The sequence below is a fragment of the Callorhinchus milii genome, unplaced genomic scaffold (assembly GCF_018977255.1).
Source record: "Callorhinchus milii isolate IMCB2004 unplaced genomic scaffold, IMCB_Cmil_1.0 Scaffold4, whole genome shotgun sequence".
Taxonomy (NCBI): Eukaryota; Metazoa; Chordata; class Chondrichthyes; order Chimaeriformes; family Callorhinchidae; genus Callorhinchus; species Callorhinchus milii.
This window is the reverse complement of record NW_024704745.1, coordinates 14,245,436-14,272,950: the sequence shown is the minus strand read 5'-3', so window position 1 is coordinate 14,272,950 and position 27,515 is coordinate 14,245,436. Positions and strand designations below refer to the sequence as shown.

The 27,515-nt window shown below is 44.3% G+C and overlaps 2 protein-coding genes across 4 annotated transcripts; one reads left to right on the top strand and one right to left on the bottom strand.

Moving 5' to 3' along the window:
- Positions 1-4,978: 4,978 nt before the first annotated feature.
- Positions 4,979-14,729, top strand: mtrf1 (mitochondrial translational release factor 1). 3 transcript variants are annotated; one of them, XM_042334651.1, is made up of 10 exons: positions 4,979-5,005; positions 7,078-7,513; positions 8,227-8,318; positions 9,096-9,177; positions 10,101-10,208; positions 10,396-10,568; positions 11,995-12,112; positions 12,463-12,599; positions 13,780-13,878; positions 14,065-14,729. In XM_042334651.1, the coding sequence occupies exons 2-10, from the start codon at positions 7,096-7,098 to the stop codon at positions 14,185-14,187; spliced, it is 1,350 nt and encodes a 449-aa protein (XP_042190585.1). In that variant the 5' UTR covers positions 4,979-5,005; positions 7,078-7,095; the 3' UTR covers positions 14,188-14,729. The 3 variants fall into 3 exon arrangements, with proteins under 3 accessions (XP_042190585.1, XP_007905363.2, XP_007905364.2); XM_007907172.2 differs by lacking the exon at positions 4,979-5,005 and adding an exon at positions 6,829-6,915; XM_007907173.2 differs by lacking the exon at positions 4,979-5,005 and having other exon boundaries at positions 7,449-7,505.
- Positions 14,730-18,003: 3,274 nt separating this feature from the next.
- kbtbd7 (kelch repeat and BTB (POZ) domain containing 7) lies at positions 18,004-25,356 on the bottom strand. Its single transcript, XM_007907171.2, has 2 exons — positions 24,869-25,356; positions 18,004-20,369 (listed from the first exon to the last, which is right to left on the bottom strand). The coding sequence occupies exons 1-2, from the start codon at positions 25,298-25,300 to the stop codon at positions 18,882-18,884; spliced, it is 1,920 nt and encodes a 639-aa protein (XP_007905362.1). The 5' UTR covers positions 25,301-25,356; the 3' UTR covers positions 18,004-18,881.
- Positions 25,357-27,515: the final 2,159 nt, after the last annotated feature.

Here is a 27,515-nt window from a genome sequence, read left to right as displayed (position 1 = left end):
CACACACACACACACCGCCCGCCCTGCACTGACCTCACCCACACCGCGGTGGGGGCCCCCCCCGGCCCAAGGCAGCCACACACCCCCACACACACACACCCACACACACACCCCCACACACACACACACACACCCCCCACACCCCCCCACACACACCACCACACACACCCACACACCCTCCCACACACACACACACACACACCACCACACACACACACCCACACACACCACCACACACACACACCCACCACACCCCACACACCACCTCCCAACCCCACCCCCCCCCACACACACCCCCACACACACACACACACCCCACACACACCACCACACACACCCCACACACACACCACCATCACACACCCCACACACACACCACCATCACACACACACACACCCCCACATCACCACACACACACCACCACACACACACACACCACCACCACACACACACCACCACACACCCTCCCACACACACCACACACACACACCCCACCACACACACACACACCCACCACACACCCCCCCCAACCCCACCCCCCCCCACACACACCCCCACACACACACACCCCACACACCACCACCACACCCCCCCCCCACACACACCCACACACCACCACCACACACACACCCCCCACACACACACACCACCACCACAACACACACACCCACACCCCCCCCCCACCCACACCCACACCCACACCCCCACACCCCCCCCCACACACACACCACCACACACACACACACACACCCCACACACACACCCCACCCCACACACACCCTCCCACACACACCACCACACCCCACACACACACACACCCCCACCACACATCCCCCCCCACCACACACACCCCACACACCACCTCACCTTACCACACACCCCCTCCCCACCCCACCCCCCCACACCCCCCCTCCCCCCCCCACACCCCCCCACCCCACCCCACCCCACACACCCCCTCCCCACCCAGCCCCCCCACACACCCCCTCCCACCCCACCCCCCCACACCCCCCTCCCCCCCCACACCCCCCCACCCCACCCCACCCCACACACCCCTCCCCACCCAGCCCCCCCACACACCCCCTCCCCACCCCAGCCCCCCCACACACACCCTCCCCTCCCCACCCCCCCACACACGCCCTCCCCACCCCAGCCCCCCACACATCCCCTCCCCACCCCACCCACACACCCCCTCCCCACCCCCCCAGCCTTCCTTCAACCACACTTGCGGGAGGAAACCCACTTTCTTTTGTTTTCTTTTTTAAAAAAAGGAAAAAGTTTCCTCAAGTTCAACACTTTCGATTGCAAACCATAGAAATAAGAGTGGCCCAAAGTGACTGTGCTCGTGTTTTTTTAAGAGCCATCAAGATCAATCTCTTACCCTAAATCTATCTTGGATGAGGATCTGACTGTAGATGTATGATATATAATATATAATGTGTAATATATATAAACTACAGTATTATATATTAACTAATTAACTAACTAACTAACTAACGGTTAATATTAATTAACTTATTGTTCACAACCAGTCGCTGATCCCGCAGTGGCTAGTCCTAACGTGTGTTATTCACATGAGCTTTAACAGGCTATTTGGCCGGAGTCTCCGATGGCTTTCCTTCCGTACCCGAAGTCTTACCACTTTTGTATCTAACATTTCTTAGTTGGCAAAGACTTCTCGAAATGAAGCTTAGTGTTCGCAACTTTCAGCATGAATTTGCTTCTCAAGGTTACTAGCATAAGAAGCACAATATGGTTGCATATTGTAGCAATTTGAACATGTTCTGCGCCATCGATTGTGAGCACATTGATATTAAACTATGCTTAAATGAATCTTTTAAGTATTCTCGTTGTTAGTGTTTATTATACGGAATATAATGTTTCAGGACTTATGGAGTCCTGTAGCTCAGTGATTGGAGCACTCGCCTCGGAAGCGAGAGACCTGGATTCGATTCCCGGCAGAGTGAAACCTTGGGCAAATTTCCTTACTCCACACGCCTTATAATAATCCCTCCAGACAAAAAAATAATAAATTGGTCATTTCAATCAACGACTGTTTGTGGGACACTGCTGTGAGCAACTGGCTGCGCGTTTCGCCCACAAAATATAGTCAATTCACTTTACAGTATATTCTGTGAAGCTCTTTGAGACGTCCAGAAGACGTAAAAACGCTACGTCAAATGCAAGGATTATTATATATTATTTTTATTATTTTCAGATTGCTACATTGCAAAAACAGTATATGGCAAATTTGTCAACATAAAATATTCTCCACTAACGTAATGGAGTCAGTCGGGGTGCAGGGAGAGCACCACAAGTTCAAGTGGAGAAAGATTAGATGATCGTAGAGGCGTCATCTTTCCCTTTGACAATAAGCAAGTGATATATTCCAGCCAAGAAGCAGAGTCAAACGGAGATACTTGATTTTGAGGTTGGTATCAGATGAATTGGAATAAAACTGAGCAGGTGATAGTAGTGTTAACCACAGGAAATGAAAAACATACGCAGAGACTAGTTTGTAGAAGTGTGTCAGGAGACATGAGCAGTGAGATAAAGGAAGTCTATTAGGTGCATTGACTACTGTTTCAATTCAGCTTTTATATTGTGTAAAGGAGATAGCATCCAAATATTTGAAAGAACTATTTAAAAAATAGAAGGATTAGGGGATATAGGGATAGGGCAGGTAATTAGAGTTAGGTCAGAAGATCAGCCACGATCTTATCGAATGGCGGGGCAGGCTCGAGGGGCTGAATGGCCTACTCCTGCTCCTAATTCTTATGTTCTTATGTTCTTAACTGTTCCTTTATCTCTAGCGTATTAATAGTCATTGACTGAAAAACAACATAAAATGCTGGAAATACACACCAGGTTTATCAGCAACTGAAAAAGAAAGGTAGGTTAAGATTTCCAGTGTGACACCACAGGTCATTTTAGATGAAGGATCACAATCGAAACATAAATCTCTTTCTTTCAGATGATGATCAACCTGTTGTGCTTTTCTAACAATATTTCGGATTTCCGGTACTTTATATAACATTATCTCCATCTCTGGATTAAATTCATTTTTTTGTGGTTCGATCAATAGTTTACCTTTGTTTGGAAAGTCACTCATTAGCATCCGCCAATCCTTGACCTCTACTTCTAATACTTAATTAATATACAATATTTGATCTCAAATGAGAGGACCCAAGTTTGATTTCCGGGTGGGGTGAAACCTTAGGTGAGTTTACTTTTCTCCAAACGCTTCTGTTTACCTAACTTTCAGATGTCTCAAAGTGATAAGGCGCTATATCAAATGCAAGGATTATTATTATTTTTACTTGGCATTCAAGGTCCCGCATTATAATAGTAATCATAATCCTTGCATTTGATATAACGCCTTATCACGTCTTTGAGACGTCTCAAAGTGCTTCACAGAATATATTGTAAAGTGGAGCGTCTGTATATTTTGTGGGCGTAATGTGGCAACCAATTGTGCACAGTAGTGTCCCACAAACAGTCGTGGGGATTGAGTGAACAAATTATTATTATTTATTTTTTTTGAAGGGATTATTACCCCTGGAAAAGTGATCCGCCAATCAATTAACAACTCGGTTCCTACTTACTGCTAGGTAATCAAAGGTGTGTAGAGTAAGAAAACTTTCGGCCTGCCTGGGAATCGAACCCAGGTCCTTTCGCTTGCGAGTGCTCTGACTACTGAGCTACAGGACTCCACAGCCATTACAAACATAAGGTGCAATGCTGCTGTTTCAGACTGTTTTTCAGTTATTGCCACGGTCCACCCAGTCTTGATTTCCTGCAACTAGTTTTGGAACATGACAAAGAAACCTCCAAAACCTGCTCCAAACATTTCAATTTTTTATGTGTATAAAATGTCGAAAATGAGTGGAATTTTGTCTCCAGCGAGGAGGTTTCCCAGACAAAAATCATCATTACTGCCTTCTATTCTTAATGCAATCTTTTCCAAAACTTCAGAGAGTAAGTGCGAGAGTTTCAATTTTAAAGTCATGATTCCGGTTTTACAAAATTTCGTTGCGACACCAAGTAAACTGTTATGAACATTGCCACCTGGAGGGGAATGTGCAGATCGACATACAAGTGTTAAGATAGAGATCAAAGCAGTGATTTTGAAAAATGGATTAGAGGTTGGCTCATTAGAAATAATTTTGTATTTAGAGCAACATTGTTTCAATGAATAAATGATAAGTTTCTTTAAGTAAGTCTCAGTGAAGCTGGGTATTAAGATCATTCTATTGATTCCTTTGATGCTGACCAGGACCGCTCTTGTCCACCTCCTCGACATTTCCCACATCTATAAAAAATAAAATAATAATCCTTGCATTTGATATAGTGCTTTTCATGTCTTGATACAGCGCCTTCGATAAGGCGCTGTATCACGTGCTGGGATTATTATTATTATTGTTATTATTATTATGACCCCAGTCTACGCCCGGCTTCACTCTCGGGATACTTAGTGCGGAAACGCATCGACTTCAAGATCAATAATAAATCGGTCATTTTCAATCCACGGCTGTTTGTGGGCCACTGCCGCTGCGCGCAATTGGCCGCCGCGTTTCGCCCACAAATATACAGTCAATTCACTTTACAGTATATTCTGTGAAGCGCTTTGGGACGTCGGGAAGACGTGAAAAGCGCTATATCCAATGCGAGGATTATTATTATTATTATTATCCTCAGACTTACTGACTTACAGAGGGAAGTGCAGGCCCTCCCGCTCTGACCTGCTCACCGCCCGATTGCCAAGCCTGGTTCCCGGCTCCCCTGCCCCGGGCCCCGGCCCCGGGGCCGCCCCAGGCCCAGAGCGTCAGGTCCCCCCCCGCCCGTCAGCTCCTCCGCGGGGCGGCAGCAGCAGCAGCGGCGGCAGCGGCCGAGTGTCGCCATGGTTACACACCGGCAGTGACCTCACAGGCCGCGCCCACTCCTCCTCCCCCCCCCCGGCCCAGAGTACACCGCGCGGCGAGCGATTCTGCGCAGTGCAGCAACTGGGTAAGTGCTGGAGACACAGAACTGCAGTGTCTGCGTTAGAGAGTCACACACACACACACAGGGTCTGCGTTAGAGAGTCACACACACACAGGGTCTGCGTTAGAGAGTCACACACACACACACACACAGGGTCTGCGTTAGAGAGTCACACACACACACACAGGGTCTGCGTTAGAGAGTCACACACACACACACAGGGTCTGCGTTAGAGAGTCACACACACACAGGGTCTGCGTTAGAGAGTCACACACACACACAGGGTCCGCGTTAGAGAGTCACACACAACAGGGTCTGCGTTAGAGAGTCACACACACACACACAGGGTCTGCGTTAGAGAGTCACACACACACACACAGGGTCTGCGTTAGAGAGTCACACACACACACACAGGGTCTGCGTTAGAGAGTCACACACACACACAGGGTCTGCGTTAGAGAGTCACACACACACACAGGGTCTGCGTTAGAGAGTCACACACACACACAGGGTCTGCGTTAGAGAGTCACACACACACAGGGTCTGCGTTAGAGAGTCACACACACACACAGGGTCTGCGTTAGAGAGTCACACACACACACAGGGTCTGCGTTAGAGAGTCACACACACACAGGGGCTGCGTTAGAGAGTCACACACACACACAGGGTCTGCGTTGGAGAGTCACACACACACACAGGGTCTGCGTTAGAGAGTCACACGCACACACACACACAGGGTCTGCGTTAGAGAGTCACACACACACAGGGTCTGCGTTAGAGAGTCACACACACACACAGGGTCTGCGTTAGAGAGTCACACACACACACAGGGTCTGCGTTAGAGAGTCACACACACACACAGGGTCTGCGTTAGAGAGTCACACACACACACAGGGTCTGCGTTAGAGAGTCACACACACACACAGGGTCTGTGTTAGAGAGTCACACACACACACACAGGGTCTGCGTTAGAGAGTCACACACACACACACAGGGTCTGCGTTAGAGAGACACACACACACACAGGGTCTGCGTTAGAGAGTCACACACACACAGGGTCTGCGTTAGAGAGTCACACACAGGGTCTGCGTTAGAGAGTCACACACACAGGGTCTGCGTTAGAGAGTCACACACACACAGGCTCTGCGTTAGAGAGTCACACACACACAGGGTCTGTGTTAGAGAGTCACACACACAGGGTCTGTATAGAGAGTCACACACACACAGGGTCTGTGTTAGAGAGTCACACGCACAGGGTCTGTATGGAGAGTCACACACACACATGGTCTGTATAGAGAGTCACACACACACAGGGTCTGTATAGAGAGTCACACACACAGTGTCTGTAATAGAGAGTCACACACAGTGTCTGTAATAGAGAGTCACACACGGTCTGTATAGAGAGTCACACACACACAGGGTCTGTATAGAGAGACACACACACAGTGTCTGTAATAGAGAGTCACACACAGGGTCTGTATAGAGAGACACACACACAGTGTCTGTAATAGAGAGTCACACACATGGTCTGTATAGAGAGTCACACACACACAGGGTCTGTATAGAGAGACACACACGCACAGGGTCTGTATAGAGAGAGACACGCACACACACACAGGGTCTGTATCTATAAAGACACACACAGGGTCTGTATCTATAGTCAAATACATTGTATTTGCTATAGCACCTTATTGACATTGAAACTTCTCACAGTAATTAGTATTCTGTGTAGTGACTGTCTATTTGTAGATGAATGCAGCAGCCAATTTCTACACAGCAATGTTTCCCAAGCAATCCCAAAGTGAATAACCAATTAACTGGACAATTGTTGCCCATGTGGAGAAGCTCCCTTCTCTTTAGGATAGCGTCTTGGGTCCTTTAACATCTCTGTTGATGGACGGCACCTCCGACGAAGCATTGTTCTCCCGGCACAGGTTGGAAGTTCAGTCTTAAAACGCAGATTAAATTGTAATCACTGAAAAAAAAACATTTCATAAGTTTATATACTGAATTCATGTGATGGTTCCCATCTCTCTCGCCCCTGTGTTTAGCTATGATTAACCATCTCTCACCATTCCTGTTTTTTCATGCTGTAGATTTTGAAAACTGCTCACATGATGAAGTACAGATGCAGTTGGTTAATTGGAAAACTAATCTGGAGACACAAGGATTTGGGAAGAATCTGTGAAGTATCTCAGAAGCTGAGGTCAAGTGTAGCAATATACAAACAAAATGCCAGACTTTGTTTCTCCTACGCCAGTACCAATGAGCTAAAAATGAAACAGCAGCCAAAGAGACACTGTCACACTTATTCTCGTGAACTGTTTCAGCAAGATGCTGTAAAGGGATATATGAAGAGACTGAAAGAAGAATACAGAGAAGCTTGCAACCAATTAAATTGTGCTTCATTATGTGAGGAAGATCGCAAAATATTAAGTGCCCGTCATGTTGAGCTGACTCCACTTGCTGCACTGTTGGAGGAGATGGACCTGGCAGAAAAAGATTTTCTGGAGTTGGAATCAATGTACAATAGTAATCAAAGTTTTTCTTCTGCATTTTCCTTTGAAATTCTGTGGTTTGTGTGAATCGTAGTCATGTCCGTTCGTCACTTAATGATGTACAGCAGTGTGATTCAACAGGCGAGCTGCATTCGTGAGTTAGAGCACTTGCCTCGAATACCTGGGTTCAATTCCCGGCAGGATGAAATGTTGTGCAAGTTTCCTTACTCCACACACCTCTGTTTACCTAGCAGTAAGTAGGAACCCAGTTGTTAGTCGATTGGTGGATCACTTTTCCAGCGGCAATGATTCCTTCCAAAAAAAANTTGGTCCCTCAATCCACGCCTGTTTGGGATACTGCTGTGCGCAATTGGCTGCCATGTTTCGCCCACACAATGTACAGTCAATTCACTTTACAGTATATTCTGTGAAGCGCTTTGAGACGTCTCGAGGACGTGATAAGGCACCTCATCAAATGCAAGGATTACTATTATTTTATCCGGCCCGGTGGATGATTTCATCCGATGTTTCCAACTTCGGGCCGCCCACTCCCTCCCTTCCCAACGCACATCCTCTCGTGGGAGAGGTAGGAAACGATGGTTGGGTGGATGCAAAGCGGGGAGGGGAGATAATGCCGGCTGTTGCTGCAGTATACAGTAACATTTTATTTGGTTATTCGGGATTTTAAAAATATTTACATTAATTTGTTGCTTTTCACATTCTTTGAAACAAATTTCTGTTCTGGAGGTCTGAATACCATAGATGACAGAGAACTGATGCTGTTGGTCAATGAAGAACAGAAGGCGCTCAGTAAAAATATTGCAGATTTACAAAGAAATGTGAGTGTTAATATGCTGCTAGAAATTACGTTGGAAACGTTATCGATTTTCCTTAATGCTAAAATGTTTCCCCAATGCATCAACTATGTTTATCACTTGTATAGCTTTACTGGTCAACATTCATTTTCAGTGCATAATAGAATGAATAGAATTTCCGATAGCCTGATCTGTACTAATTGCGACTAGCTAAATACAACAACAACTTGCATTTATATAGGTCCCTTCATACGAAGTAGCTTCCTGTAGCGCTTGACGGGCAGAGTCTGACACCAAATACAGATAATGGATTTCTCCGTGTACATCTTTGTCTTCTGTGCATGTTGTGTCTGTCTTTCTATCTGTACTGTGCATGTCTGTACCTCACTAACTGTCCGTGTATGTGTCAGTCTCTCTTTAATTCTCTGCCTCTCTTATGTCTTTTTCTCTCTTGCTTCAAATAATCCTGCTATACAAAATCTACAAGACGTTTCCTTGCCTCTCATTCCCCTAGTTCATACATGCTACTTTGTAGAACTTGAATCCCTATGTATTCTGTTTTATACCCATATTTTATCTTTTCATTTTGTGCTAATTTTGTGTCCAATAAGGTGAGGGATATTATTACTATGAATGAAACACTTTTCCATTTTGGACATGATGTGTGATGATGGAAGTCAAACGGCAGAAACTGTTTTAGCAAAAATGTTAAAACCTGCCTTTATTTTAAACCATAAAAAATAAAAAGCATTTATTTCTAGATGTGAGTATTAACATTTCTTCTCCTTTTTTATCCTTCAGCTTGTTCAAGCTCTAGTGGAAAGGGAGGAACATAATGATAAAGATGTGATTCTTGAGGTGACATCTGGGAGAACAACAGGAGGTGAGATTTTAATGCAGTGTTAGAAAAGATTGCTTTGATAATACAAGAAACCAAGTGAACTAACCTGCATCTTTTTAGAGCAGAAGTTAAGCAATTATATAAATATCTGTATGATAACTCTACAGGTTAATATATTTTCACATTTAAAATATTTTGCTTATGCATCAAAGCTTAACAGATTAGTTTATTCCAGGTTGTATTAATAGTAATAGATAAGGTGTTCATGCTTTAATGCCTACTCCAGTGACAAAAGGCACTTTAATTTCACAAAATGCATACTATTTTATACAGTGTTAATCTTTTAGTTACATTACAGGCTAATTTGATTTATCACAAAGTTACTATAACACATTCAGCAAAATATGTCTTAGTAGAGCCTTTAGTCAAATAATTATTTCTTTGTTGACAGGTAGAGAAGCACAGGAGGTTCTTTGTTTTCTGATCATACTATCTTGAAAGATGAGTTGTGCATCCAATAATCAAGCTTATTTATCCCGATTAACATAAAACGTTCTAGCATCAATAAGTTTAATATAAGCAGAAGTAATGGAATATTCAAGCCTCAATTAGAATTCGTGTGGGTTGTAGTAAAATATATAACCTTTAAGATTCAACTTCCATCAAACATCCACAAGAAATACTAATTCTTGCATTTCATATAGCGCCTTTCTTGTCAGGAGGATGTTTGAAAGAGCTTCATAGGATTTACTACAAATTGTAGTGACTGCCCAATTTTGCCAGTGAATGCCGCACCCAGTTAGTGAACAGCAGTATCCCACAGAGAGCCATGGAGTGAATGATCAATTCACCATCTGTGCTGAAAATTTCTGTCCTTTGTAAATGGTTTTAATCCTTAACTTGTAACAGTGTTTATTTCTAACCACTGCTACTTTCATTGTGCTCTGCTTGATCGTTTTTTCCAGGTGATATCTGCCAGCAGTTTACCAAAGAGATCTTTGACATGTATCGGCATTATGCAGACTACAAAGACTGGAGCTTTGAAGTGCTCAACTATATGCCTGCTGATTATGGTAATTTGTTTAAGCTGAATTTTCAGGTTAACATGGGTTTCACTTTGAGTTTGCCTGCAAAGACAAGTCTACCTCCAGCAAGCACCAATAAAGCTACAAAAGGTTTTTAGAGGCTTCTACGATTGGATGCAATGGTTGATTTCTTTACCAAGCTTGTTTTCTGAGGTGTGCTGTCCTCTTCTTCCAGGAGGACTACATCATGCATCAGCCTGTATTTCAGGGGAAAATGTTTACAAGTGTTTAAAATATGAAGGTGGAACACATCGAGTTCAGAGGATTCCTGAAGTGGGGCTGTCATCTCGGATGCAACGCATTCATACTGGCACAATGGCTGTCATTGTTCTACCCCAGTTTGATGAGGTGAGCTTGTCAGTTAGTTGTTAGTTCGCTGGTTCATGGCTTTCTGATTTCTGATGTTTGCTAAAGGCAAATTTCAGAAAGCTGCACACCAAAAGCAATAGTTCCCCATAACCAATACATCTGCACAGCATTGCCAGCCTAGCTCAGTTGATAGCACTTTCGCCCGAGTCAGAAGGTTGTGGGTTCAAGTTCCACATCAAGATTTTGAGCATATGTTCTTGGCTGAGGATATGCTGTATTGTTGGAGGTGACGTGCTTAGGGTGACCTTAAACTGAGGTTCTGTCTGCCTGCTCCATTGGACGTTAAAGATCCCATGGCGTAATTCGAAAAAAAGAGTTTTTCCTGTTGTCCTGGCTAGCAATCCCCCAGATAAAATTGGTCATTTACTTCATGGATGTTTGTGGGACACTGTTGTGCGCAATTTGGCTGCTACATTTACCTACAAAATACAGTCACTACACTTTACAGCAAATGATAATCCTTATATTTGATATGACTTTTTATGCCAGGCAGATGTACCAAAGTCCTTCACAGTATATAGTGTAAAGTGGAATGACTATTTTGCAGGCAAATCCTGTAAAGAACTTTGAGATGCCGTCCTGACGTGAAAGTGCCATATAAAATGCAGGGATTATTAAAAAAATTCTCCAGATTTTCTGTTTGTGGGATATTACTAGTTAGGTTTGGTTTCATAAAAAGTCTTGTGAAGTACTTTGAGATGTAATGTAATAATACGCTATTAAAATACAAGTTTGTTATTATGTTACTGGTTCAGCTTACCTTAGTACTCCTTTTCGTATTCTTTAAACGCTAGTTTATTTACCATTCTTCAAGGGGCTTTGACTCAGCAGCTCTAGATTTTGGCTGTGCAGGCAGGCAGCTGTTGTAGGTTTTATAAAATAGTTTTGAAATCACCTTTCTTGTTCAAAATGTATTATATTTTGGTCAGTCTTGACAATGCAGAAACACATCACCGTGTTTAAGAGTATCCAAACAAGAGTTCCATTCATGTTATTTAGATATGGAAATTCTCATGTTTCAAATGGGATGCACACTCTCTCCCTGGACAGATGCATCCTGCTTGCCTATTTCCAAAGAGTATTAGGAACAGGTTGGTAAGAGCCAAAGCTTGGCACTGCATTGGGGGTACTGCTGGTGTTTAACCAACTATATTGCTTGCCATGGAAAGCAGTCTGGCTTCAGTGTCTGTCCAGTTAGGACCATCTTCTCCAGAATTAACATCCCTGCTCCCAGTTCAAAAATGCCTACTTTAATAATGACTGGGAAAAGAGCAATAGAAATCCTGCAAACAATTTTATTGTTTTCTTAATGAGTTCCATTTTCTGCTTGAATTTCTGTTAAATACATGACTTCCCAGATTTATTTGGAGACAAGAAGCTAACATTGTTTCAACCTTTATTCCAGGTAGATATAAAAATACAGCCCGATGATTTGAGGATTGACACATTTAGAGCCAAAGGGGCAGGAGGACAACATGTAAACACAACAGAGAGTGCAGTCAGAATTGTTCATATTCCAACAGGTGAGCAGGTGCCTGTCAACAACAACAACAAATACATTTATAGAGCGCCTTTCATGTCGGGAGGACGTCCCAAGGCACTGGACAGTCAGGGGTCAGGATCCGAGCATGGGGGGGGTGGGGGGAGAGAGGTGGAGTAGGGGTGAGGGAAGTTACATTAACTTGCTTAAATTGGTACCTTTTTGTACCCCATCTGATCTGAAGACAAATAATTATTGGAAATGAGTTTCTTCAATTCTCTTAAACTCTATATGTGAATATAACTTGATGCTAAGGCTAAGGAAAATTGAACTGACAGTCTTCCTTTAACTTAAACTGAATGAATTGGCCTTGTTCTCACTATTTTTTTTAAGGTCTAACAGTAGAATGCCAACAGCAGCGTTCACAGTTAAGGAACCGAGAGATAGCCATGCGTGCATTGAAAGCTAAACTATACCATCAGGTTACAGAAAGAGAGACGGAGCAGAGGCAGAGCACAAGAAAGCTGCAGGTAATAAGCTATAATGTTAAACCTCATCCTACTGAATAATCAATAACTATGGTTAAGCTAATAAATTCTGATATGCATTTTCAAATGTACATCTTTGTTGATTTTCACTGTTAATAGTAAAGACAATTTCCCAAGAAACCTGTATTTAAAGTAGATGAAACAAACGGTCAGGATGGAGAAGTTTTGATAAATAAAATGTAAACATCCCAATGAAGGGAATTACGTAGAATGTTACAGAAAGGCAACCGCCCATTTAGCCCAACTAGTCCATGCTTATTCTCACATGAGCCATCCTTTTCTAAATTGTGTATGCATCAAGTTTCCTCTTAAATATGTTGAAGCTTTCTGCTTCAAAGGTGCCAGCAGTGAGTTCCATGTTCTCAATATACTTTGTGTAAAGAGATTCCTTCTAAAATCCCTGTTAAACCAACTACTGGTTATCTTATTTATCCCCGTTGCTTTTAATTCATCAACAAATGGAAACTGCTATTAATTTACTTTATTGAATCCTTAAATAATTATAAATACCTCTGTCAGGTCCTCGCTCAATCATCTCATCTCTTTAAGATAAAACGCTTGCTGAATAACATTGTCTTAAAAATGATGGGGTAAAAAATCGAAAGACTAGTTCTTCTCAGACTGGGTGCTCCTTATGTCTATGTATCCTGAGGTTTGGAGCTGTCAGACAAGCCCTGCAAACCTGACCTGATTGCTGACCAGAACTGGAAATTACATGATGCAGCTTAATATTGCTGGTGGTCAAAAAAAAAGGTTAAAAAACAAGTATCTTGATGAATGGATAATCATTTCGTTTGATACTTATGTTCAATGTGCAAGAGTCACACATGGATTAGTAACTAGCAAATCTTGCAGGTAACTGGACATGTTTGAGTTTGATCTAGTGGGACTCCATTTGGGCACCAATCTCAGGTCTGACGTGTGAAAGTGGTTGCAGCTAAAGGACATTTCTTACATCTAACAGAAGATTGCCACCAATATATACCCGAGTGAAGTTCCAGGTCAACCAACCTCCTACATATCAGTGTCTGGAGGATTCACTAATTACAATACAATTATGAATGTTATACCCCAATGTACCCTTCCTGAATGAAATCACTTGCTATAGCTTGCTAAAAGTGTACATTGCAGTAGGAAACATATTCTCCTTCATGTGCGATAGGTTGGAACAAGAACCCAATCAGAAAGAATACGTTCATATAATTTCAGCCAGGACAGGATTACAGATCACAGAATTAATTATGTCATGCATGACATTAAGGTTAGTATTTTGTGTTGTGTGTGTGTACCTATATATTCATGCGTTGAAGAAAAATCAACATAAGAAAATCTTGGAATGTGGAAAGGCCACCATAAGGAAACCGTGAATATTTCAGTTATGTTTTCAATTACACATTTAAGGAGTATGTGTTGTAGTTCAATGGCTCATTATTTTGTTCTATTATAGGAATTTCTATTGAGTGGGAGACAGTTGGATGAACTAATTAGCAACCTCTTGGAAGCAGCAGAACAAGAAGCTCTACTTGAGCTTGTAGAAAGAACCAAAAGTGCGGAAGAGAAATTAAAATGACCAATGTGAACGTATTGCTACATTATAGCATTGCATCCTATACAATGCACCCGCGCTTTCCTACTTACAGTGAGTAAAATCCACTTACTTTAGTATCAAGTTGAGCAGATCAGAAGGTCAGGGTTTCAATTTCTGGCCCATGCTGTGCTGGTTGAAGTCAGCTGTGTAAGTGATCCAATGCCAGAGGTGAGTTTAGCGCTCGTAAACAAGAAATAAGACAAACTAATTCCTGACGAGTGCTGGAAAGTCTATGGTTGGATGTTGGGTGAAGAGAGGCCTGGGCTCAGCTGTAATCCATCCCAAGATCAAATGGATTACTAACAACTAGCCTCTTACATTTGTTCAAGAATGGCTGCTTGGAAAAGGTACATTTAGAACTGACAATAGCAATGGTCAGGAAAGGGGAAAATGCTTTTAAAGCAAGTGTACATATTATGATTTCAATGTCTGACTCTGGAGATTAATGGAAATATTTTAGAAATTTAAAGTGATGTATTATTGTATATTACAAATCTTGATTAAATCGTGTAAATCTGACATTACCACATGACCTGGAGCATCATTTGCACTCTGAAAACAAACTTTTTCCCAACTCAATTTTAATTTGTGAACATCTGTACTGTACACTAATGCAAGTATCATCAGTTTACTGAATAAGATATATGTTCAACCATCAAAGCACAAAGAATTGTCAGAATTTGCCTTCACATAAATTACATTTATATGGCACCTTTCACTTAGCAAGGGCTATATTCAAATTCATTTTAGATCCTATAATGGGTCTCACCTTTTATTCCATAGTTTTTTATATATGGTAATAATAATCCTTGGATTTGATGTCGCACCTCATTATGTCTTCAAGACATCTCAAAGTGCTGCACAGAATATACTGTAAAGTGAATTGACTATTTTGTGGGTGAAAAGTAGCAGCCAATTGTGCACAGACAGCAGTGTCCCACAGTCGTGGATTGAGTGACCAAATTATTATTATTTTATTTTGAAGGATTACCCACGGAAAGTGATTAGCAAATTGACTAACAACCGAGTTCCTACTTACTGCTAGGTAACCAGGCATGTGGAGTAAGGAAACTTGCCTAAGGTTTCGCCCTGCCCGGGATTCAAACCTGGGTCCACTTGTTAGCGAGGCGAGTGCTCTAACCATTACTCTACAGTACACTATATGACATAGTATAATTGAACTTAACAGGGAAGTCACTCAGAAATGCATTTAGAAGAAATGATTCTTTTGGCTGCTCAAAGGCTGTAACAACAATTTGCATTCATACAGCTGCCTTCATGCAGGGTGGCACCTGAGAGCTAAATATGAATTATTTTAAACAGATTAACTACCTTGAATTGCATTGATTCTTCAAATAGCATTCCTCAGAGCAGAGAGAATTTAGTCATGCGGATGTTGACATTTTTCAAATTAATCATTTTTTACAAAAAAATCTCTGCATTGGTGAACAGCTTCTTCACGTGTGCATGGTTATATTTCGCTCCAAATGTTTGCACCCTGCAAAATTTACTGTAATATAAATTGCCTCATCACCCTACAAGATTTTTTTTCCATTTCAACATATATAAATTCAATTGTGTGAGCCTGTTTGCTGAACTTACTCGTGAGTTTCCATTGTGTAAGGAACTGTATTAGTTAAATATGAACTAGAAGAATGTGAAAATATCAAGTGGGAGAACAGACAATATTTTGTTTTACACCAGAGAAAATTGTTCATTATAATTTCATTCCAACTTCTGTTCAAACTGGGACACATGCCTTAAATGACATCCTTGGCTTCAGCTACCCGCATGGATCTTTTCTCACTCACCCACACACACATTGCACTGTACGTGTGATTTACTAAATTTAAAACGTACAGATTTTAAAAAATGACAAGTTTAAATACACTTGCCCTCTAAATGCTGAGAATTTGTGTTCGGTAATATGAGAAATGTTTAACAGCTTGGCAAAGGGAAGGGCTTAAATATTTTGAAACTTACCGTATTTCAATTTCTTTTCTTACAGGCACAAATCATAATAAAAATTAACATTCCACGTCACTAGCACATAAAGTGAAGGCAGCTGGAGGGAGGGAAGGAATTATTCAACTGTGAATTTGCCATCTGTTTACATTGGTCTCAAGTAGAAATTAGACCACAGCCATAATAAACAATTATGACCACAGAAATTATGGGAGTGGGCGGGAGTGGAGTAGTTAAATGGTGGTGCCATGTACTGGGGTTTTACTCTAACATTAAAACAGGACGTACTGTACCTCTTATGGACTCCATAATCATTATGTTTTGCATCTTTTAATTGTAGCAAGTATTTGCACTTTTATAACACTTATAACATTCAAATGCACAATGTTTCACAAGAATTACTGATTTTAAGTAGACAAATAGGAGCAGTCACATATAGTAAGTTAAGAATTGAAATGTAAAATATGCCTAAGAACAGGAATGAAAGCAATTTGTCTATAACCAGCAGATTCAGGAGTGAACATTCATCAAAGTTCATATGAAGACTTCATTGAGAATTTATTTAAAAAATGAAGTTACTTTATCTTACATGTTTGACAAAGCCACATATGAAAAAATTGGCTGAGACCCTACATTTTAAAACTTGAATTAAATATATAAGTCTGGCACTCCGGTACAAAAATACTTTAATTAGGGTTGATGCTACAAGTTTGTGTTTATTCGGTGTTTAACTTAATCGTGAATTTCCTAATTCATTGCCTCATTCCAAGAATACATTTATAACAGAAACATTAAGAGAAATATGTTGATCAATTAACTACCAATTTTAAAAAGGTGAAGGTAAGAATGTGAGTAAATAAGTCAGGACGTAGTCTAAGATGCACTCCAGAGATTCTGTCTGCCTGTTCAGGTGGACATTAAAGATCCCATGCACTATTGAAAGAGAGAAGGGAGTTTGTTTTGGTATCCTGGCCAGCAATCCCCAATTAAAATTGGTCATTCATTTCACAGCTATTTGCTGGATACTCCTGTGCACAAATGGGCTGTCATATTTGCCTACAAATAAATGCATTATATCCTGTCAAACGCTTTGAGACATCCTCCTGACATGAAATGCTATACTGAATGCAAGGATTATTAAGGCAAGAACTCCCAAGAAATAAAATCAACTTACCATACCCTATCGGTTGGTAGAGAAGATCAGATTTGAATCTCGCTAACTGCTGGAACTGCTAAGTCTGTTGGAAGGCAGATAAATAAGCAAATTGGGCAAGGACAGGATGATCTATTAGTTCGTCCATGTTTTTGTGTCTGAGAACAGAACACATTTCATAGCATAGAAATATTTCAAAGTACTTCACAAAATGGAAATTATAAATGAAACATTATGGAGGCAAAAGCAACAGCTAATTTGCAACAGCAACATCCCATAAACAAGTGGAGTAGCTAATCAATCTTGCATTTTATTGAATACATTTGGTTAATGTTAGTTTATCAACAGTGCTTGACTGCAGGATTTTTGTTTGCTCAGTCAGGTGTCTTGACATTAATCACCAGTTTAAGAATATCCAAACTAGGTAAATTCCACACACACATGCAATTTTCCCCTTAATTGGAACAGAGTGCGTGCTCTAACTCGGTGGGACGCACCCTGCTTATAACAATAATAGTCCTTGCATTTGATATAGCGCCTTATCACATCTTTGAGACATCTCAAAGTGCTCCACAGAATATACTGTAAAGTGAATTGACTGCATACTTTGTGGGAGAAACATCTCAGTAACGGAGACTGATTCTGATATTCCATTAGCAGGAATGTCACCTTCAGGCTTGTTTTCTATTAAGTTCTCATATTCATTTTATTCCATTTTGCTTCCTGACAAAACCAGCTTCACAACTTGTTCCTTCAATGCTGCGCTGAGCATTATAATTGATTTTACCTGCCCATTATACAGGTTACTTTGTACTTTCAAAACTACTCTCCTGATACATTTCAAACTTTGAAAAGATGAAAATGCTCAACACTGCAACAACCTGTCACAATGGAACCATCTGTGTTACATATAGAATAAATTGCCCACTTCCCAATCAACCTCAATCCTTCCAATAAACAAGATAACTTGAAAGGAAATTTAAACAATTAAATGTTGTAAGATTTTTTTTTGCCCTGGAATTAAAGAGTTCTCCTTAACCAATTCAAAATCTTGCTGGAAACTGAAAAGCTAACTTACAAAATAACTCACACGACCGAAACTGAAGGCTTCTCATGCATACATTTATTCTACCAAGAGTTTTGAAATCCCAAGGTATGTGATCCTTATGCGATAGGAAAGACACACCAATATATCCATCCTCAACATTTCTATTATTACTGAGAACTTTAAATGTATTAATACTACATTGCACAAGTTAAACAGTCGTGATCCACTCCAAACAGACTAACAGATGTGCTCTGCAAATTACAACTTATGCCCCAAGTAATTTTTAAAAAGTTCACAGTACAGCCATCAAATAAGAGAAAAACATTTTCAATGCTGATTTTATTATTCCAGTTCTTCCAAACACAGTTAAACATGTACAGCAAAAAATATAACTTGTATATGCCCAAAAGTACCATGTCAGTAGCAATCAGAAAAAAAGCCACTTTTCATTTTGATTTTTTAAATTTAAATCTTATTGATTGTAAATAGGTTCATTTTTTATTGAGACAGTTAGTTACCAATTTGACCATTAATATGGGGAGCACTATTTTCAGGAGGGCCATTTTGCTGTATTCTTTCAACTCTTAGTCCTTCTGGTGGTTGCCATTCCTCATCGTCTGAAAATAAACTTGAACTGCCGGATTCAGAGTCAATATCACTTGAACCTTCAAAATCCCAGTCTGCACTCGATTCGCTGCGGACATCATCCTCCTCACTAATGAAGCTCTGACCAGCCTCTAGGCATGAAGGGTAAAGACGTGCTGAAAGACATTTGAAGTCACTGTCGTAGTGCAGCAATCCCAACATTGTACCAATGTTGATCCACTGGTCACCGTTTGCATCATATTCATGAACTGTCACTCGGTTCTTTTTCCACTGCGGAACTGTGGTGGTTATGAGAAGGAGTTTGTTGCCGTGACAAACTATTTGGAAGTTGTGAATGTTGGCATCGATAGGGATATCACTAATCCGTCGCCATTCACCTCTTGAAGGGTTGTAAACCTTCATGACTGGAATGTCACAAATACAGTAGATTTCATCATTGAAGACACAAGCCTCCTGAAATTCACTCCGTTTTAAGGAGGCACAGTTCAGCCACTGATTCCTTTCAGGCACGTAGCATAACATCCTTTTGTTATTAACTGCATATAAGCAGTCGCCAACTGTAATAAGCTCAAATGAGTGTAATGCATGAGGCAAAGGGGCCACAAAAATCCACTGATTCCTCTGAATACTGTAACACTCAACCTCTTTAATCTTAAGACCTGTGGATGGATCTCGACCACCTAGGATGTAGATGAAGCCATTAAGGTAAGCAACATCCATCCCCTCTCTTGCTAATAATCGCTCCGCTAGTTTTTGCCAGATATTCTGAACAGCATTGTACACCCAGAGCTGTTTGGTTGGTTGTGCTGCCAAAAAGACATCATTTTCTGGTGAAACACAGACAGCAAGTGAAGTGATGGACTTGGTAAGAGTAGGACTAATTAAAGGTGAAGCCATTGTATAAATGTCACCAGAATATGGATCATAGCAGAGAAAAGGCTCCTTGCGATGACCAAAGAATATAACCATCTCCTTGGCACTGGACCCAATCCTCTTTACTGAATTTTGTAAAGTACAGGACATATCACCACTTTTGGGCACAAACAAGTCATCAGTGAAAAAGCTGAGAAGCTGGCTTTTGACAAAGGGCTTGGATTTAAGCCCATCTATGTACACTTTGTCTTTTCCACTGAAATGATGCCACCTCACACACTTCAGTACCTCCATAGCCTGTATAGCACGTTCACTGACATTTGCTTCAATCCACTGAATTGCAACTGTACAAACCCTCATCTCACTGTCAACATCCAGTGTATCCAACTTCAGGACTTCTTTCAGCTGCAGTAGAGAGAGTTCACACAGCTCTTCTGTTTTGCACAAATTTTGCAAATTGCGTGCAATGAAAGCAAGTGCCTTTCCTTTCAGGTCCACATTGTCAAAAGCATCTGCAAACTAAAATAGCAATAAGATAATTACAAGTCCATCTGAAACACTTTACATAAGCAAATACAATGCATGCTTCATAGGAGGATTATTCTACAAAGTCACAGTTGCTCTTAGAGAACAGACGGCACAAAAGCTTATAAACCAAAGACAGTTTCTTGAAAATATGCCACTATTCCACAATAGGCCACTAGCTTGCCAAATCACCCACTTTCCCCAGGAGTACTGATCTGAAATACTAAGATCCATCTGTACATGTACTGGTGTCTCACAAATATCATTCTTATCCCGCTTGCTTTCTCTCAGGAATAAACATTTTGTATAGAAACTTCACTCATTTAGGCTTCTGAAGATAGAGTAAAACTTTCATTATATCAAGTGTGAGTATTCAGTTAGTTAACGCACTAGCTAGAAATCATACTGCAGTATTATTCTTGATTGACAGAAACGTGTACATGACTTTAGGGGCCAGGTATGACCGGAGTGCAGTGAAGCCGGGATGCGTGCAAGGAGATCAAAGGAGAAGAGGATGGCTGCATACGAGAAGATGGGTTGGGTGGCATATACATGCCAGATGGTTGGAAGTACAGCAGATAGAAATTGGATGTGGGCCAAATGGCAGGAGTGGGATGAAAACAAGGGTATCGGGAAGGTGTTTGTGCTAGGGGTATGCACACAACAAAGATTGTTTGGGCGCGTGCACTTGCTGGGTAGTTGGGGGGGGGGGTGGCGCTGTGCATCGGGGAGGTTTGGGGGTTGCGTTTACAACCAGAGGTTAGTTGGAGGGGGTGTGCGCATGTCAATAGGTGGCTTGGGGTGTATGCGTGCCCTGGGGAGGTTTGGAGGGTGTGAGAATGCCAAGGAAAGTTTGGGGTAATAAATAATAATCCTTGCATTTGATATAGTGCTTTTCATGTCTTCTCGACGTCTTAAAGCGCTTCACAGAATATACTGTAAAGTGAATTGACTGTATATTTGTGGGCGAACGCGGCAGCCAATTGCACACAGCAGTGTCCCACAAACAGTCGTGGATTGAAAATGACAAATTTATTATTGTTTTTGGTTTTTGAGGGATTATTATTAGGCTCTGTGTGGAGTAAGGAAACTTGCCCAAGGTTTCGCCCTCTGCCTGGAATTGAACCCAGGTATCTCGCTTGCAAGGCGAGTGCTCTAACCACTGAGCTACAGGACTCCACAAACATGTATGTGCACAGGTTGGTGATGTGCGTGCATGGTTATGGGGATGTGTGCGCTCACCTATGGTTGTTGGGGTTCGTGTATGTGTCTGTTGAGGGTTGTTGGGATGTGTTTTGGGGCTAATGGGGGTGTGGAGGGGGTGTGCACACAGAAATTATTTGGGCAGCGAGGTTGTTGGTGAGGGGGGTGCCAAGAGTTATTTGGGTGCATGTGTGTTGGGGTACAGAGCCTCAGGTATGTGTGCTTGCAATGTGTGTGTGTTGGGAGATGGTGTGCTGGGTTTCTTTGCAGGGGGTGGCTATTAGGTGGTAAATGCTCCAGTGGTTGCTTGGAGTGGGATGGGGGTGTAAACCCTTGTCTGTCCAGCATCGTGGGATGTCCTCCTGATGTGAAAGGTGCTATATGAATAGTGTTGTACATATGTGCGTGTATGAGGGGGCATGTATGTCAGGGAAGTGTTGGGGCTGTGCTGGAGTGTGTCTATATGGGGAGGGAGGTTGCTTGTGTATATGGACTTGTTTGTTTCCGTGTTGGGTTGGTGTCAGAGGTTATTTGTGTGTGTTTGGGATACGTGTACTGGGTGGCTTATGGATTTACATGTGGGGAATATGCATAACAGAGGAATTCTGTGTTGGGGATATGTATATTGAGGCTTGCATATGTTCACGATATGCCTGTGTGTGTTTGTTGGGGTGGGGAGGGTGCATGTGTTAGCAATATCTGCAGTGTTGGGGATGTGTGGTTGTGTGGGGGGAATGTGTGTTGGTGATATGTGTATCACGGTGAGTGTGTGGGTATTTGTTGGGGAATATGTGTACTACAGTGTCTGTGCGTCTGTCTGTGTGTTGGGGATATGTTTGACAGACTAAGTTTGTGTGTTGGAGATATGTGTACCACAGTGTGTGTGTGTTGGGGACATGTATACTGTAGTAAGTGCGTGTGTGTTCGGGATATGTGACCGCAGCCTATATGTATGTGGGTATGTGGGGTCAGAGAGGCTGAAAGCCCGACCCACTCTACCATCGGTGGCCGGGCTTTCTGCCACTCTGCCCCCACACTCTGGAACTCCATCCCACAGTCCCTTTGCCTCGCTTCCTCCTTTGCCTCCTTCAAGGCCGGTCTAAAGGCTCTCCTCTTCGGTTGTGCCTTCAGTCGCCCTCCCACCTCTCTGCCTTCCCTCACCCCCTCCTCCCATTCTCGGGTCCTGACCCCTGACTGTCCAGCGCCTTGGGACGTCCTCCCGACCTGAAAGGTGCTCTATAAATGTAATTTTGTTGTTCTTGTGTTGGGGCTATGTGTACCACAGTGTGTACGTGTGTGTGTGTGTAGGTATGTGTGTTGAGGCTATGTGTACCACAGTGTGTATGTGTGTGTGTTGGGGCTATGTGTACCACGGTGTGTGTGTGTTGGGGCTATGTGTAACACAGTGTGTGTGTGTTGGGGCTATGTGTACCACAGTGTGTGTGTGTTGGCGCTATGTGTACCACAGTGTGTGTGTGTGTGTTGGGGCTATATGTACCACAGTGTATGTGTAGGTATGTGTGTTGAGGCTATGTGTACCAGTGTGTACGTGTGTGTGTAGGTATGTGTGTTGAGGCTATGTGTACCACAGTGCGTGTGTGTGTTGGGGCTATGTGTACCAGTGTGTGTGTGTAGGTGTGTGCGTTGGGGCTATGTGTACCACAGTGTGTATGTGTGTTGGGGCTATGTGTACCAGTGTGTGTGTGTGTTGGGGCTATGTGTACCACCGTGTGTGTGGTGTGTGTGTCGGGGCTATGTGTACCACAGTGTGTGTGTGTGTGTGTTGGGGCTATGTGTACCAGTGTGTGTGTGTAGGTGTGTGCGTTGGGGCTATGTGTACCACAGTGTGTGTGTGTGTGTGTCGGGGCTCTGTGTACCACAGTGTGTGCGTGTAGGTGTGTGTGTGTTGGGGCTATGTGTACCGCAGTGTGTGCGTGTAGGTGTGTGTGTGTGTTGGGGCTATGTGTACCACAGTGTGTGTGTGTGGTGTGTGTGTGTGTGTCGGGGCTCTGTGTACCACAGTGTGTGTGTGTGTGTGTGGTGTGTGTGTGTCGGGGCTCTGTGTACCACAGTGTGTGTGGTGTGTGTGTGTGTGTGTCGGGGCTCTGTGTACCACAGTGTGTGTGGTGTGTGTGTGTGTCGGGGCTCTGTGCACCACAGTGTGTGTGGTGTGTGTGTGTGTGTCGGGGCTCTGTGTACCACAGTGTGTGTGTGGTGTGTGTGTGTGTGTCGGGGCTATGTGTACCACAGTGTGTGTGGTGTGTGTGTGTCGGGGCTCTGTGTACCACAGTGTGTGTGTGTGTGTGTCGGGGCTCTGTGTACCACAGTGTGTGTGTGTGTGTCGGGGCTCTGTGTACCACAGTGTGTGGTGTGTGTGTGTGTGTGTCGGGGCTCTGTGCACCACAGTGCGTGTGTGTGTGTGTGTGTGTGTGTGTGTTGGGGCTCTGTGTACCACAGTGTGTGCGTGTAGGTGTGTGTGTGTGTGTCGGGGCTCTGTGTACCACAGTGTGTGTGGTGTGTGGTGTGTGTGTGGTGTGTCGGGGCTCTGTGTACCACAGTGTGTGGTGTGTGTGTGTGTGTCGGGGCTCTGTGTACCACAGTGTGTGTGGTGTGTGGTGTGTGTGTGTGTCGGGGCTCTGTGTACCACAGTGTGTGTGGTGTGTGTGTGTGTCGGGGCTCTGTGTACCACAGTGCGTGTGTGGTGTGTGTGTGTGTGTGTGTCGGGGCTCTGTGTACCACAGTGTGTGTGGTGTGTGGTGTGTGTGTGTGTGTGTGTGTGTCGGGGCTCTGTGTACCACAGTGTGTGTGGTGTGTGTGTGTGTGTGTGTCGGGGCTCTGTGTACCACAGTGTGTGTGGTGTGTGGTGTGTGTGTGTCGGGGCTCTGTGTACCACAGTGTGTGCGTGTAGGTGTGTGTGTGTGTGTCGGGGCTCTGTGTACCACAGTGTGTGTGTGTGGTGTGTGTGTCGGGGCTCTGTGTACCACAGTGTGTGGTGTGTGTGTGTGTCGGGGCTCTGTGTACCACAGTGTGTGTGGTGTGTGTGTGTGTGTGTGTCGGGGCTCTGTGTACCACAGTGTGTGTGGTGTGTGGTGTGTGTGTGTGTGTCGGGGCTCTGTGTACCACAGTGCGTGTGTGTGTGGTGTGTGTGTGTGTCGGGGCTCTGTGTACCACAGTGTGTGTGTGTGTGTCGGGGCTCTGTGTACCACAGTGTGTGTGGTGTGTGTGTGTGTGTGTGTCGGGGCTCTGTGTACCACAGTGTGTGTGCGTGTGGGTGTCGGGGCTCTGTGTACCTTTAAGATGCCCACACAGTTGTAGAGGTCGAGCCTGCGGGCCATGAAGCCGGCGCACGCCTCCCTGACGTACTCGAGCTGCAGCATGTTGGCCGCCACGTACAGCTTCTGCACGCTGGCCTCGCACACCGTCACCCGGCCCGTGTAGCAGTAGTCGATGATGAGCGCCATGGAGTCCGAGTCCACGTCGTGGATGGTGACCTTCTTCTGTTTGCTCTCGTACAGGCCGCCGGTGAACATGCTCCGGAAGTACGGGCTGGCCGCCGCCAGCACGTTGCGGTTGCACAGGAAGCGCCGCCCGCCGTCCACCTCCAGGGTCACGTCGACCAGCAGCCGCGCGTCGTAGAAGGACTTGAGCTCCCGCAGCAGCGCCCGCGCGTGGGCCGCGTCCTCCAGCTCCTCCGGGCCCGACAGGCAGGGCAGAGCCTCCATCTTGAGTGGCCGAGGCCTCACTCACACACACACACACACACACAGCGAGGCCTCTCTCTCTGTGTCTCTCTCTGTCTCTCTCACACCCGCTCCCCTCCCACTCCCCTCCCACCCCCCGGGACTCTCTGCGCCCTCCGCTCCGGCTCACAGAGGCTCCTCCGCTCGGCTCTCACTCCCACTCGACGCTCCGGCGGCGGCGACGGCGGCGGCGGCTTCTCCTTCGAGGGCGGGCGGGCGGGCGGGCAGGGGGGCGGGGCAAGTCGGGCACCAGGACCTCGCAGCCTCATTGGTCCAGTCTGTGCGTCCATCACGGCGCTGGCCCCCCCCACCACCAGACCGCTTCGCTGATTCGTCCGTCGACGCGTCCATCGGGGGAGGGGGGGGCTCAGCCGCTGGAGCGTCTCGCTGATTGGTCCGTGCACATGTCAATCGGGGCTCAGCCGCTGGAGCGTCTCGCTGATTGGTCGGTGCACATGTCAATCGGGACTCAGCCGCCGGAGCGTCTCGCTGATTGGTCCGTGCACATGTCAATCGGGACTCAGCCGCCGGAGCGTCTCGCTGATTGGTCCGTTTACATGTCAATCGGGGCTCATCCACTGGAGCGTCTCGCTGATTGGTCCGTTTAGATGTCAATCGGGGCTCAGCCGCCGGAGCGTCTCGCTGATTGGTCCGTGCACATGTCAATCGGGGCTCAGCCGCCGGAGCGTCACGCTGATTGGTCCGTGCACATGTCAATCGGGGCTCAGCCGCCGGAGCGTCTCGCTGATTGGTCCGTTTAGATGTCAATCGGGGCTCAGCCGCCGGAGCGTCTCGCTGATTGGTCCGTCCACATGTCAATCAGGATCTGTAGCCACCTCCAGACAGTGGATGGCAATAATATATTCACATCAAAGCACTTCACAGGCATTTTTATAATAAAGTGGACTTCGCATTTGTAGGCGTACCTACTAACCCACTAACTAGTCTGGGTGAACCAGAGACTCATCGTGTAGGCATCATGGCTGTAAAGCTTTATTGGTCCGTCCTCCCGACGTGAAAGGCCCTGTACAAATGTAATCTTGTTGCTGTTGTTGTTATTCGACTAATTAGTTACTCAAAAGAAAACTTAGCTTTGCTCAGTTGATTGCACTCTGACCTCTGGGTTAGAAGGTTGTGGTTTCAAACTTCATATCAGGATTTGAAGTACTAGTTAAGCTGTTATTCCAATGCAATGCATTGTCGAAAGATCAGTCCTTTGGATGTAATATTAAACTGAGTTCTTGACTGTTTTGGATATATCTAATGGTTAGGCTATGCACAAATTGGTTGTTGCATTCACCCATAACTACACAGGCACTACATTTTGCAGTACAATCCTGTGAAACACTTTGAGACGTCTCCACAATGTGATAATAACAACAAATTGCATTTAAGTAGTGCCTTTCACATCAGGAGGAGTCCCAAAGCACTGGACGTCTTCCTCACTGGACCTCTTCCTGTCCACTGGTACTGTTCCTACGCCATTAAAAACAGTCGTCATCACTTCTATCCTTAAAACACCCTCCCTGGACCCATCTCTACTCTCAAATTACCACCCCATCTCCAACCTCCCTTTCCTCTCCAAGGTCCTGGAACTAGTTGTTGCTTCCTAGTTTTGCTCCTTCCTCTCCCGCCATGCCCTTCACGAACCCCTCCATCGGGTTTCGTGCTGCCCACATCACAGAAAAAACCCTGGTCAAAGTGACAAATGACATTCTGTCCATCTGCAACCAGGGCTCCTTCTGCCTCCTCATCCTCCTTGACCTCTCTGCTGCCTTCAACACTGTCAACCACTCTATCCTCATCCACTGCCTCTCCTCTCACCTCAACCTTCACGGCTCTGTCCTTGACTGGTTCATATCATACCTCTCACACCACCTCCATTTCATCTCCAAAAAAAGTTTTTCCTCCAGCCCCCACACCGTCTTGTGCAGCATTCCTCAGGGCTCTGTCCGTGGTCCCCTTCTCTTCAATATCTATGTGCTCCCTCTTGGTGACATCATCTGCAGACATGGGGTCAACTTCCACATGTATGCGGATGACACCCAACTCTACCTCTCTGCCTCCAACCTTGACTCCAGGACCACTGCTGTCCTGACAGAATGTCTGTCAGACATCAAGTCCTGGATGAGAGCTAATTTTCTTCAGTTGAACATCAACAAGACTGAGGCTCTCCTGATTGGCTCCAGTCAGCGCC